This window comes from Vombatus ursinus, unplaced genomic scaffold (genome assembly GCF_900497805.2).
Source record: "Vombatus ursinus unplaced genomic scaffold, bare-nosed wombat genome assembly UNPS02015175.1, whole genome shotgun sequence".
NCBI classification, from domain to species: Eukaryota; Metazoa; Chordata; class Mammalia; order Diprotodontia; family Vombatidae; genus Vombatus; species Vombatus ursinus.
In genome coordinates, this window is record NW_020954953.1 from 2050567 (window position 1) to 2066021 (window position 15455).

At 36.0% G+C, this 15455-nt stretch overlaps 1 protein-coding gene across 6 annotated transcripts in view; it reads right to left on the reverse strand.

Annotated features, from left to right (window-relative positions):
* LOC114031544 (interactor protein for cytohesin exchange factors 1-like) overlaps window positions 1-15455 on the reverse strand; it is a 193332-nt gene that overhangs the window by 89251 nt on the left and 88626 nt on the right. For 4 of the 6 annotated variants that reach the window (XM_027846686.1, XM_027846690.1, XM_027846688.1 and 1 more), the window contains 2 exons: window positions 1894-1930; window positions 1046-1215 (listed from right to left, as the gene is read on the reverse strand). In XM_027846686.1, coding sequence (XP_027702487.1) covers window positions 1046-1215; window positions 1894-1930 — 207 coding nt within the window. Of the gene's footprint in view, window positions 1-1045; window positions 1216-1679; window positions 1752-1893; window positions 1931-15455 lie in introns of those variants that run through there. The other 2 variants (XM_027846687.1, XM_027846689.1) reach the window with 2 other exon arrangements.

A 15455-nucleotide genomic window follows, 5' to 3' on the forward strand; every position in this document is an offset into this window, starting at 1 on the left:
AAAAGAGGAAAGTGAAGCCCAGGGAAGTTAAGTGACTTGCGGAAAGTCACAAATGTAGTAATTGTCAGAGGTAGAATTCGAATTCAGGTCTTCTGAAGTCAAAGCCAGTGATCTTTTCACCGTACCACTTGAAGTCAAGAGACCTAGTTTAAACTCTAAATTCTAACATTACACGTGTAACTATAGATATGCTAGCTAATCTCTGAGCCTGAATTTTCTCATCCATAAAATAGAAATAATAATAGAGTAACAACCTAGCAAGACAGAAGTGAGAAAAACAGAACACTACATAAATGTAAACTCTAAATATCATTGACTCCTTCTAAAATTTACTTATTTCTGGCCCTATACTACTGAAATCTGATACGTGAAGCAGGCCATAATATTTTAATTAAGTTGTTAAAGGCTGACTTAATTCCCAAGCACCTCATCAAGAGAAGGCAAAGCAGTATGTTAGAAGAAGGGGACAGTGTGGTTTAATGACCTCCATCCATGGCAAAACCCCAAACATCAGTGCAAAACACAAAGCTGAAATAGCTGTTAACAATCCTGATAGCAAGTTTCACAATACGGAAGAGGAGGAAGAGGAAAGTAAAAGCAATGTATAAACTGTAGTAGTTTCTCTAATTAAATCAACAATCTGCAGCATACATGACATGCGCCCATTAGGCAGAGACCCCTGGGGAGCTTTGCTCTTCAATATTTTTCTTTTTTTCATTTATAATTCTTCAGTATCTTTCATCTGAAATGAGGGAAATTTTTTCCAGAATTAACTGATGAAATCTGAAAGCCCCCTCCACAAATGGTTTAGAGTTTTAAGGCTTAAAAAGCAAGGTGGAGAGGTTTTGTCTGGATAAAACGAGATCGCCTTCCTCACGATATTACTGATGCAGAAGGGACTTTACAAGGTGTCAGTCAATACACTGAGGAATCACTTCCTCTGCTTAGAGTGGAACCTGCCCTTGGACCCCCTGGAGCCATGCCCTGCCCCAGCAGCAGCTCTCAGGTAGCAAAACTCAGGGGCTTAGGGGGAAAGCGCACTCACCATCTGATTGCCGTACCAGTACAGTGATGCTCCCTTGAGCACAACCCAGAACTTTCTCCATTTGTTGCTGAGGAAGGTGCCTTTTTCCTTTTTCTTGTATAACCACCCCTGGAAGTCAGCGTGTCCCAGATCTTTGCAGGATATCCTCCTCCGGCTCATTGTGAAGAAACCTGCACAGCATTCACACCAAGAATGAAATGATTATTCTGTGCTCAGGGAAGCCCGAGAAAGATCCTGGTAAAATAATCAATTACTTAAAGCCAATGGCTCCAAGTTGCTATATCACGCACCCCAGAGCTCCCTGGAGAACAAATCTGAGCAATACAAATTGCCACCTCCTCGGGTGCCTTAGCTTTCAAAATGTATCGCTTGTATATAAAAGGTATAACAAATGAAACAAGAAGGAAGGAATAATGTTCAGCGTATGAATAGCATTTTTTAAAATGCCACTGAACAGTGTAAATTGGAAAATAAAGTGTATTAGACCACCCGGCATATGACTGCACAGCATAGCCGCATGCAGCCAGCCACAAGGGCTGTAGTTATGCAATAGAAGTGTGCGGCTAATGCCCATTTAAGCGAAAGCTACTTCTCAGGCTCTCAATTCCACTATATCCAAGCCCTACTGACATACCACAAGGGATTAATCCAAATGAGCAGCATGTCGTCATTTCTCAGAAGCAATAGAAAAATAACCACGAGTCAAGCTGCCTGCCAACTAGCCCAGGCTCACGATACTCAGACACGCAAAAAAAAAAAAAAAAAAAAAAAGGGATCCCAAAGAAGACATCCAAAATAATAATAACGATAAATAATAAAGGAACAAATGAGAGCTCTTATTACAATACCTTGAGTTTTCTTCCTCGGCTTCTGACGCAAGGGAACCTGCAGGAAGTGCAGGAAGGAAAGAAAAGAGGAAATTTCTGATTGTGTTGTAACATTTGTAAAGGAGAGAAGGAGGGAGGAGGTGGTGGTGTTCACGTGCAGGATAGAATCTTCAAAAACAACAAAATAAAAACAAGATACAATAACAACACTTCACTTGGAGATAAAAGAAGCTGAAAACTAGCTGAAGCAGAAAATGGGCTGATTAGAATTGAGGTACATAGAGCTGAACGTGGAAAAAAAAAAGCTACATTGTTTTTATCACTAGTGTTTCCTGTTTCCACCCACAAGCAGTATTCTCACTAGTACTTTTGAGTCAAGAGAGTAATACTGTTCCTTAAAGGAAAATATGCAAACGGATATATATTAGAATAATAAATACTTCATTTTCTCCTGAGTTGGGAAAATGAAAAGTCTTATACTTTAACCCTTCTCACTACTTAAAGTTTCTAAGTGTTGATTGTAATTTAAATAAACATTTAAAAGGTAACAAGACAGGTTATGAAATTATAGGATTGTCACTGAAACCACATCTTACAGGGTTACAATAAAATCACATCAGGTAAATAACTTCCAAAAAGGGAAATTCCAGTCTTCCTTGGTAACACATCTGTGTTTATCCTACTTTCCTATCCAGAAAGTCTTCTTTATATTTAAAGTTAATCTCTCCTGTTATAATTGAAACCATTTCCTTTTACATTCTTCTTATATGAGACTGACTATTGTAAATATATTCTACAAAGGATAAAGTCACAGTCTACTTCTATCTTATTATATTATTTCAAGTATTGTATGTATACATATATACTCTATGAAAATGGACAAGGTTTATTGCACTTCAAATTTATCTGAGATCTAATTATGTTATACACATACATATGATTCAATTTGTTAAAGTCTCAGTTATTATAAATATAGAAAACACAAAAGTTACCTTAGCCAATAATCTCTTTCTTGTTTTCCTCTAACTCCTCTCTATAGCAAATGTCCTCCATTTGTCTTTCTTTGGGAAACTCCCACTTTTTAAATTTGTGTTTGCTCAATGTTACTGATACAGAATCAATATGTGTAATAGCTTGCCATTTAACATTAACAAGTGTGGTGTATGTATAGCCAAAAGAAACATCTGAATAACTGAAGAATCAATGAGAGAAGTTCATATGTAATTTTTATAGTATTTACTGTTTTGTGTATTCTTGTATTAGACAAGCATCAGGTGTATGACACAAAATGCTTGTAGGCTTAATAGACATGAGTACTTCAACCTTTTAAAACATATTTTAAGACTCAGTCCTTTTCTGAAATTCAAAGTTTAAGTATGTTTCACATTTCTTTCAGCAGTGATAATGTAAATAAACAGCTTAGTTTTATTTTCCTAGATTTTTTTTTTAATATTCGTATATTGCATTTCTATTCTAGTAAGGCTAGTAAAGGAAAGTTTAAACACAAAGAAACAATTCTGAATTAGATAAGTAGCTATAATATATAGCACAATAACGTTTGCAAAACACTTTACAAATATCTCATTTTACCATTAAAACAACTCAGGGATGTTGATGCTACAATCATCACCATTTTACAGATGAGGAAACTGAGGCAGGCAGAAGCAAAGTGACTTGCCGGCACCACAAGGTTAGTAAGTTTCTAAGGCCAGATTTGAACTCTGGTCTTCATGACTCCAAGTACAGCATTCTATCCAATTCTAATCATTTGAAAACAAGCAACAACAAAGGAATTTGCTTACTTTTTAGGAGTTCCCTGAGAAGTATGTATGTAGAGAATACTATTATCAGGATAAGACCTTCTCTGAGCAAGCATGTGATCTGGAGCTAATTCAAAGCCACCACCACCCCCATTACCCTTAATATGTCATCCTCACTGATCAGTCAACTTGATGTCCAACTCATACCAATAGGGAAATTGTGTTAGATCAGTGGTTCTCCAAGTATAGCCCTAGAACCCATAGGGGTCCTGGAGACCCTTTTGGAGGCCCATGAGATCAAAAAATGTTTCATTATAATACTAAGAAATGTCAGAAACTATATTGCATCTAATTTTAAAGGAACTACCTACCACTCCTGGAGTTCTGGTGTAGTATCAAAGAAAAATGTGCACAATTATCTACAGAGGCTATTAAAATAATCCTTCCTTTTCCAATAACATATCTATGTGAGACCAGATTTTCTTCTTATACTTCAACCAAAATAACACATTGCAACAGACTGAATATAGAAGCAGATATAAGAATCCAGCTGTCTTCTATTAGATCAGCATCAAAGAGATTTGCAAAATCTCTTCTCACTCTTCTCACTAAATTTTTTTTGTTTTGGAAAACAAAGTAATTTTCATTTAAAAATTGTTATCTGTGTAAACATGTAGTAATAAGCCTATTATTGCTATATTTAAATGAATTAAAAATAAAATTTAAAATTATATCAATTTTGATGTCTACCATAGTAAATATCAATAGAAATAACACAAATAAACAATAGGTCTTTGGGGTCTTCAACTTTTGAGAGTGTGAAAGGGTTCTTAGTTCACAAAATCTGAGAACTGATGCTTTATATTAATTGTCTCCAGGAGTCCTCCATTAAGATGCAAATAAGTTACAGGACTACAGGAGGAACACAAGAAATGATTAGCACTCATTAAAATTTGGGCCCAGATAAGTTCATTAGATTAGTTAATCATAACAGAACTTTAAGGTTTACAGAGTGTTTTCTTCACAACAACCCTGTAAAGCAAGCAAATTAAACCTAGCTGAGAATAGGCTTCTGGGCAAATAGAACTCAGGATAGAAAGGATGCTAGAAAAAAAGGTTTTGGCTTTCAGGGGAGGAATTTAAGAGCAATGGCACAATAGGTGGAGTGGAGGGTAGAATCATTCGGTTGTTTATTCAACAAATACTAAGGACCTACTATGTACAAAGTATCTTTCAGTATACAATGGAAAAATCACACCTCATTCTTACACTTCCCAATCCTATACTCATCATTATTTTGGTACAGGTGATGTCAGTTATTTAGGGACAACAATACGATACCTAATGTGCACAGTAGAATCTTGTATTCTCTGTAACACTCAATAAATTACATAACTGAGAAGAGGTGGTCTATGGTAGAATACTAACCATGAAAGTCTACTTTGTTTCCTTATATTTTCACCATAGATATTCTTACTACATGCATAGACTATTCAATTAAAGATTTTATTAAGATGATAAAGTTATTAGTTGCCAATGTCTCCTGGGTTTCCATTTTCTTAGTAATAATACCATCTGTGATTCTTTTTCATTTTTTGGATAACTTATAAGATTTTTAAAATAGATTCCTGCATTCTTCTAAAATTATGTCACCTCCAACAGGGTTTTCTTCTGTATATATTTCACCAGAGTCATCAACTCCTCTGAAATTCATTTTCTTAACACTATTTCTACTTCTTTGTATAGCACATGGGATACTGAGATGTTGAGTCAAAAAGTGGTGGTTCCACTGTCATCTATGATGAGAATAAGTCATTTTATAAAACACTAGCAAATCTGTGCTGTTACATGGATATTTACTATCCTATTTTCAGTTTCATTTGGGGGTAATATGGCCTATTTGGATCTCACACTAAGCTTTCTATGGATTTATTTTCCCTACCACTGCTTTTGACTGTTTGGTGAAACTATTATAATACTGTTCATAAACTTCCATTGCTCTCCATAATGCATTGCAAATTAGCTAAACCAGTACTGGTCTCAGAATTTGCCTCTTCACTTGGCAAAGGGACCGAGTTTTCTCTGAGTCCTTTTGGCCTCCTTGTTGGAGTAGTTCCTTCATATTGGATAACTATTCTAAGAAATGGAGATAATCAGAATCCTCATCCATTTCCCTTCTATCAGAGCCAGTAGCTTGTTTAAATAGGTCAGGTTGGAACTGCTACCATTTCATGCAATATCTTCTCAGCTTTATATTTTCTTCTAATTTGGTTTTGCTCTTGACCTTTGCTCTAATTAGTCTGACTGTAGGAAGGTAAAATCCCACTTTGGAAACCAGTAATTTTCTGAAGTTAAACTATAGTAAATTTTATTCTTTTGATGTATGGTGCTTCTATGTTTGGTGTCTTACAACTTCTTCTTGAAGAAAGTTTTCATAACAGACAGATACAAAATTTCTGGGTAACTGATAAATTACTCATATTTTTTCTTTAATCTCAAAATACATTTTCCAATTATTTACTAACATCCTGAAAATTCACCTTCAATCAGTTAAATAACCAATTGTTCAATCAACAAGTATTTATTAAGTACCTACTATATTCCACTATATGTGCCAAACACTGGGGATATAAAGACTTACACTTACACTGTACATAACTTGAAAGTACAATTTTTTGCCTTTTGTCACCTCCCATTAGAATATGAGCTCCTTGAAGATATGGGGAAATTGGAACATTAATTCATTGTTGGTGGAGTTGTGAACTGATCCAACCATTCTGGAGAGCAATTTGGAACTATGCCCAAAGGGCAGCAAAAATGTGTGTACCCTTTGACCCAGCAATACCATTTCTAGTTCTCTATCCCAAAGACATCATACAAATGGGAAAAAGGACCCACATGCACAAAAATATTTATAGCACTTCTTTTTGTGGTGGCAAAGAATTGGAAATTAAGGAGATTCCCATCAGCTGGGGAATGGCTGAACAAGCTGTGGTATATGAATGTAATGGAATACTATTGTGCTATAAGAAATGATGAGCATGGGGCAGCTAGGTGGTGCAGTAGATAGAGCACTGACCCTGGAGTCAGGAGGACCTGAGTTCACATCCAGCCTCAGACCAGACACTTGACACTTACTAGCTGTGTGACCCTGGGCAAGTTACTTAACCCCAACTGCTTCACCAAAAAAAAAATTTTTTAAATGATAAGCAGGCAGACTTCAGAAAAATCTGGAAAGACTTAAATGAACTGATACCGAGCAAAGTGAGCAGAACTTGGAGAACATTGTACACAGTAATAGCCACAATGTGAGATGACTAACTAACAGGCTCATCTCCTCTCAGTAATGCAAGGATCCAAGACAACTCCAAATGATTCATGATGGAAAATGCTGTCCGCATTGAGTAAAAGAACTATGGAGTCTGAAGGCAGATCAAAGAGCATTATTTGATCTCTCTTTTTTTTTTTTGTTTCTTTCTTCTTTCTTCTGGTTACTCCCATTGGTTCTAATTCTTCCTTACAATATGACTCATGTGAAAATAGGTTCAATATGAATGTATATGTAGACCCTATATCAGAACCTATATCATCTTGGAGTGGGGGGAGGGGAGAGATGGGGAGAAAATTTAGAACTCAAAATCTCATGGAAGTGAATGTTGAAAACTAAAAATAAATAAATATTTTTTTAAATTAAAAAAAAAAAGGAATATGAGCTCCTTGAAGGCAGGGACCATGTTTTTGCCTTTTGGTGTAAGACCAGAACTCAACTATCTGGTGCAGAATTCAAAGGAAAGAGTGATTTATAGTGATATGGTCCATCATTCCAAGTACTCTTGTTTGGGGATAGATAACATTGTAATAATAATAAGTCCCTTGACAGTAGGAGTTGTGTTGTCTTTATCTTCATATCCCTAGTCCTAGTGCCTGACTTATTTGATTTCTTTGACAAGCAAAGAAATATGACAACCAAGTACAGTATCAGTTTAGACTAAATCTCTTCTAAAGATGGATGGTGAAAGATTATGAACAGTATTACCTCATAAAACATAAAACAGAAGCCACAGAGGGAAAAGTTTAAAGGCAGCTTGGCAATAGTCCAAAGTAAGTAATGTCATCCATCAGGCATTTGAGGATAAAATGGGAAGGTGAATAATGAACCAAAGAAAGGTGTAAGCTATCAGTAAAGATTTTTGTAACAAACTCTTTTCACCCTTTGACAACAAAACCAATATGCATCACAATCCCAGATGTGTTTAGGTAGGAAGTGGAAATAGCACTGGAAAAAAAAAAACTGAAATGGGAAAAGCATCTGAACTAGGTCAGGTATACACAGAGGAGATCTGTGATGGGAGTGACACAATTTTGAGGACAGTAAGGCATTAATGGGCAGGGTACCTGAAAGATGAAAAATCCTAAAGGGGTGGGGGTGGGGTAGGGGTGGGAGAATTGCAGACCTTATTACTGCCAAAAGAAAAGGGATTGAAAAGACATTGAGAACTACTGACAGATATGCCTACTCTCCCATCTATATAAACTTTCTTGAGAATAATTTAATAACCTATCATCAAGCATTTATTAAGTGCCTATTACATACAAGGCATTACTCTAGGAGCTAGGAATACAAAAGTGAAACATTACTTACCTTCAAGGATCTCACATTTTAGTGTGGGGATAAAGCATATCCACAGTCAAGTAAAGGATATATATGTAAGGGTGGGACTCAATTAATTATCTCCCTCACTTACAAGTGATTACCTTTATTAAATAAGAATACTTCTTGAAGCTATATCCAAGAGAGATCATACAAATGGGAAAAGGACCCACATGTACAAAAATATTTATAGCAGTTCTTTTTGTGGTGGCAAAGGATTGGAAATTGAAGGGATGTCCATCAATTGGGGAATGGCTGAACAAGTAGTGGTACATGAATGTAATGGAATACTACTGTGCTATAAGAAATGATGAACAAGCTGACTTCAGAAAAACCTGGAAAGACTTGTATGGACTGATGCTGAGTGAAGTGAGCAGAAGCAGGAGAATGTTGTACAAAATAACAGCCACGTTGTGCGATGACTAATATTGATAAACTTAACCCTTCTCAGCAATACAAGGATCTAAGACATCTCCAAAGGCCTCATGATGGAAAATGCTATCCACAAAGAGGAAAGAACTATGGAGTTGGAATGCAGAGCAAAGCATACTATTTGCTATTTTTTTCTTCTGTTGTGTTTTGTTTCCTCTTTCTGGTGGTTCCTCCTACTGGTTCTAATTCTTATTTACAACATCACTAATGTGAAAATATGTTTAATAGGAATGTATATGTATGGCCTATATCAGATTGTGCACTGTCTTGGGGAGGGAGGGGGAGAAAATTTTAAAAAAAAGAATACTTCTTGAATTAAACAGTCGATGTGAACAAGACCTATCCACCATTTGGAATCAATCAATTCCATAACTTGATAGACTTGGTCACCCCCTCAGAAATTTGTATAAAAGGAAAGTGCTGTCTCAGAACCAGATTGGGATTCTGAGGGTTGGAAGAGGAGAAGAAGGAACCACTCTATACAGAGCCGAGGCAAAACAAAACAAAACAAAACAAAATCCCAGCAGCCTTGAGGCAATCAGTGAAAGGAGAAAGTTGATAGGACTTAGCTGTGGCAGAAAAGGATGATATCAAGGAAGATCAACTCAAAAGGCATCTCAGGGCAAAAGACCCAAGCCACCTACTCAAAGACTGAGAGAGTTCCCAAGAAAAAGAATCTACTTTCTCCAACTTTCCCTCCCAGTGAATTTCTATCTACAGATAAGATGATACAATCTGCTAGTTCATTACATAAACATTTCCAGTAACCTAAATGTTTCCTCAACCACAAATTAGCCAAGGATTAACCAGAACTAGAAAGAAATATACATTACGCAGAAAGCCCAAATTCTGCCTATATATTACAAATTTTATTTGCTCATCCTTTATTTTTAGAAGAGGATCAATGACATCACAAGTGATGTCTTGGTTTGCAGTCAATTAAATTTAAGTGAGACAGAGTTGCATAAAATCATCAGCCTAACTCTCTCTTCCTGAGTCATTGAAAATCAAGACAACTGGCAATAGCCCAGAATGCAGTGGATGACCTTGGTATCTTGGATGCCTGACCAAGCTTTAAGCGTTCCACAGTGCCTGCTTTAGCTACCTTCATAGCCATTGGAACAAATTGTTTTCAGCTGCCCATTCCACTCGAGGAAAGTCTTCACATGCTTAGGGTAGACATTCCCCTAATTTACTGACAGGTTTGAGGCCTGTTGGTTACCCTCAACCTGCTTTAGCCCATCTGCCCAGATGGTTTACCATGACCACTGCACATGCTACAACTTCTTGGAGTCACAGGTGAGAGCTGGGGGAAGGTGGATACCACAACTGAGTGGCCCTGAAAGGGGCCCTCACACCAGAGGTGCTAGTCTTCACACCCCATACACCTATGAAATTTACTGACTAATGGCTCAAAGTGATTGTGATTGAACTCAAAACTTTTCATCTAAAAGAGAACATGAAAGTTATAAAAGTTAATACATAGATTTGGATGTCAGCATCTTCACAAAGATGATAATTAAATACATGGGCATTAAAGAAATTCCAAAGAGATAGAGAGAAGAGAAGAGTCCTTGGGGAGAGCCCAGTGGTATAACCACTCAAAGGGGTAGGGGGTTGGGAGGATTAATGATAATCATGCAAGGAAAACTTTGAAGGATTCGTCACAGAGATAAAAAGAGAACCATGACAGATCAGTATCATGGAAACTGAGAGGAAAGTGTATTTAGAAGGAGAGCGTATTTAATAGAGTCAGAAGTCACAGGGAAGTCAAGAAGGCACTGAACTGTGCATACCCTTTGACCCAGCAACACCACTACTAGGCCTATACCCTAAAATGATCAAAGAATGAGAAAAAGGACACAGTTGTACAAAGTATTTATACCTGACTCTTTTGTTAGTAGCAAAGAACTGGAGAAGTAAAGGAGGTGCTTATCAACTAGGAAAAGGATCAACAAATGATAGTATAGTAATGTAACCAAATATTGTTACACCATAAGAAATTACAAAAGGGCACAGTTTCAGAGAATGATACAGAGAGAAGTGAGCAGAACAATGTATAAAAACAACTTTAAAAAGAAAAATAATTTTGAATTACTTAAGAACTCTGACCAATGAAATGACCAGCTATGAATCCAGGGAACAGATGAAAAAACATGCTACCTAACTCCTGACAAAGGGGTGTTAGACTTGGAATGCAGAATGCGACAGACATTTTTGGACACTGCTTGTCAGAATTCGTTTGGCTTAACCATGCATATCTATTACAAAGGTTTTTTTTTTGGTTGTTTTTTTTTTCCAATTTGGGAGCTAAGTTGAAGGGAGAGGAAAATTGTGATAGAGTATTTCCCATATACTATCTCCAATAAAAACAGAAAAGAGGAAAACCAGAAGTAATCACAATAGGACAATTTTCAAAGTTTTATACTGAATTTATTATATACTTTAAAAGGAAAGCAAGCTCTATAATTCTGCAATATATGTGGAAATGTTCCACTTGTTTGGCATTTTTAAAGTTCAGAATAAAAATAAAAAAGAATGCAAGAAGGATGAGGACTAATAAGATAGCAATAAATAAATCAACTATGCAGCCATCAGGGCACCCTTTATAAAGGTATGAGAAAGCCACTGAAAGACCTTTACAAGGTGTATTTTACAGAGACTACATCTTTACAATATATTATTACTTGAAAGATGTAAAAAATAAAGGATTTCACTATGCTCATTATTTTCTATTATTAAAAAGAATATTTGTTTGGGTCCAGAAAATAAGTATCACCTCCAGCAAGGTGTCTCCTATGCATATGACAAAATTATACAAGATTGCATGAAAAGTGCAACAAAGATAACCTTGTCTGACACTCTAGACACTGTAGAAAAGTGCAGCAGAGATAACCTTGTCTGACACTCTCTAGACATTGTAGACTAAATATACATGATCATTAAAGGGATACCATTGATGTGGAAGAAAACTACAGTCCAAGATGGCAAAATTCTCCAGATGATTTTTTCTACAGATGACATTATGCTGATTTTAGTAATCCTCAAAACAATTCAGAAAAAAAATCAGAACTTTCTAAATGAGATTCATAACCATTTAACAGGTTTGACCTAACAATCCACACAGAAAAAAAAAAGTGGATAAGGAATGCCTATTATTCAGACTATGATGATCCATTGCACAGACAATCTATAGAATTCATCAGTATACATATCTTAGACAGACACTGAAAATGGACAACATGATTGGTCCGTCCATAACTGATCAGGAAGAAGAGAGGTGAGATTGCCCTCAGGAAATTGTACCATATTTTTAATTATCTCAAATTTCTCCTTGAAATAAGTGTCAATCCTTTTAATCCTAATCTTTCAGTAATGTTACAAGACTATGAGTTGAAAAATATTACATTCTCTGAATGAAGCTGCAGATCACTTAAAACGTAACGGAGAGGCACGTGGTAAGCATAAGCAGTCTGAACACATTATGTACAACGAATTAAGAAGGGATAGATGATGTCAAAGAAATACACGAGCAAAAAAGAAAAGAAATATGTCAAGCAACTTATCAACAGTTTGAGCTATTCTATGTCAGAAAAACTCAAAAAAGGCCAGTACATTGGGTCACCCCACCACTCTAGTCCCTGGCAGCAAATTGATAGGATGATATGGATGAGAATAATACAGGATGATCAGGCCTGGATAGGTTGATTATCGTTGAAGGCTACAATGATGAGATCACAAATTCATTTGAGCATTATGTATTTGAGCCTAATATTGTGCTTTGTACAGAGTTGGCACTTAAAAAATATTTGTAGAATCAATAAATTGAATGAAGTCCCAGAATACTAAAGGACTTCCTCAATTAGATTCACAGACACTTGGAACTGATTGACCTATTAATCTACTAAAGAAAAACAAAGTGGATGAAGAATGGATATTAACCATATTGTGATGTGCAGTTGAATGGTTATCCTTTTGAATTTAGTCCATAGTAATAATAGCTAGCATTTATATAATACTTTAGAGTTTACAAAGCACTGTACATATGTTAATCCATTCATTCTTCACCACAACTCTGTGAGGTAGATGCTATTATTATCCACATTTTAAAGATGAAGAAACCAAGGCTAAACCAAGATAAAGTGACTTGCCCCAAGGTTATACAGCTAAAATGTGTGAGGTAGAATTTGAACTCAGGGTAGCAGAGTAGATAGAATGCAGAGCCTGGAGTTCAAATGTGGCCTAAGGCACTTACTAGCTGTGTGACCCTGGGCAAGTCACTTAACCCTGTTTGGCTCAGTTTCCTCATCTGTAAAAAGAATTGGAGAAGGAAATGGCAAACCACTTCAGTATCTGCCAAGAAAACCCCAAATGAGGTCACCAAGAGTCAGACACAACAATGAACTAAACTTCCTGACTCCCAAGTTCAATGCTCTCACCCATTGCACAGCCATTTTTCTCAAACCGACACTGAAAATGGACCTTGAGGTGGACATTGAAATCAATGGGGGAAAGAGAACAGACATTTGCATTGGGGAAATTGTACTTTTTTTCATACCTATCATTCCATTGAGAATTATAAGGAATTCTCAATGAAGAAACCCTCTACCAATATAGATGGCACCTTCTCTGCATCGTATAGTTTTGTAAAGTTGACTCTAAGTCACCATATCTATCAATTTAGCAACTCTATCAGGGTTACAAATCCAGAAAGTACCAGAAGTGAGTCTTCAACCTAGGTCTTCCAATCAGGAATCAGGATTAAAAATTAATTTCTTAAGTAACATACGACGTTTTATTTATTCTTTTCAGAAACCTTAAACTTTGATCTGCACTGCTAGTGATCTTTCTAATCCAAGCTTGTATATAATCCAAAGAACTTCTCAAACTGGTTGTAACTTCCCACAATACCCCTCCCACCATCTTCAATAGGCTTTATAAGTTGAAAATCAAAGAATTTCCATTTCTTTCAGTTTTATATTATATTTCTAGGCAATCAGGCGATGCAGTAGATATAGTATTGTACTTGAAGTCAGAAAGACCTGAGTTTCAATCCTTCTTCAGACACTCACTAGTTGTGTGACCCATTACAAGTCACTGAACTCCACTCAGTCTCAGTTTCCTTATCTGTAAAGTGGGAATAATAATAGCATCGGGGTTATTGTGAGATATATAGGAGATAACATATGTAAAGTGCTCTGAAAACTGTAGAGCACTATGTAAATGTTAGCTATTATTATACTCTAAGGACCTTAAAACTGAATTTGTTCAGATCTAAAGAATTTCAGTGAATGTCAGCTACATCTTACTTCTCAAAACAGGAAGTAGAACCAATGTACTCAGTGTCAGTCTGAAAGAAGTCTCACTTGTGGGTTTGTACTTGGGGAATGACAGATAGGAGATGTTGTTGTGCAATAAAGATTTCCAAAGAGAGATCACAACTAATTGACAGAACATTGTCCAGATTCAAAGCTCACTCTTTTCAATGGAAACATTATAAACCAAACAGAAAGGATTTACCTAACTACCTGATTTGTACTTATTTAAAATTAAATTTTCTAGAGTAATTTATTAATTTATTTTTTGTACACTAGCATTTACTGAGAATTTGCTGAGTACAAGACACTGTGACAATGCCAAACCTTTTGTCACAGTGGAATCATTGTGAAATTAATCAATGGTTCCTATTATTTATGTTCTTGGTTGTTATGGTTGGTTGCTATTACTGTTTGAAAGTTTACAAGATAACCACTAAGTGACCATTAATCCATAGAATATTTTGTAAAGGGGTTCCTTCTTCAGGGAATGGATTGGACAATATGGGACAGAGTTCCCTTCCCACTCTGAGTCTGTAATTCTGTGAAGTTTCCAAATTTAGTAACTGCTCAAAAGCAGATGATTAAAAATGCAGGGGTACCACTTCATAACTGATGTCAAAATACAGAGGTGGCACTCACTTGAATGATTCAGGCACAAAAATGGCCAGTTGCGGTGTGTATGTTTGTCTTGCATCTCTCAATTCAGCTGACTCCACAGTCAAGTTGTGACTATACGTTACTAAGAATGATTTTCACATGCAGGTTATATAATCATTCATTAGCTTATAATAAAACTTTACAATTACTTATTCCCAAGGCCCTCACTCAGTACCATGTGGACATATTCTGAGTGAAATACAATAAGCATTCAATAGAGGGGAAAAGATTTAAGTCCACAATCTGTACCAGAATGAGACCAAATATATATAATGATTACAAAGAAAATAAAATTAAATGTAGATATACATGAATACTCTCTAAGGATCTACCTTTAAAATAGAAAATTCTGATACAGAAAATTGGTATTTCCTGTTTTACATGATTGCACATGTATAACATATCTGATTGAAGGAGAGGGGAGGAGAAGGAGAGACAGAGGTATAAAATTTGGAAATCAAAACTTTAAAAATGTTAAAATTTTGTTTTAACATGTAATTGAGGAAAATAAAATATACGTTAAAAATTTTTAAAAGAAAATTGTTATTTCCAATTAAAGGTTTTGGAAATCAAGGACAATAATAGTAAATGCATTTATATCACTCTTTAAAGTTTACAAACGGCTTTGCAATATGTTATCTCATTGATCCTAACAACAACCCTGGGAGGTAGCTGCTATTGTCCTCCTTTTACAAAAGAGAACACTGAGGCAGAGAGCAGTTGAGTGACATGCCTAGGGTCATACAGAACACTAAGTATAAAAGG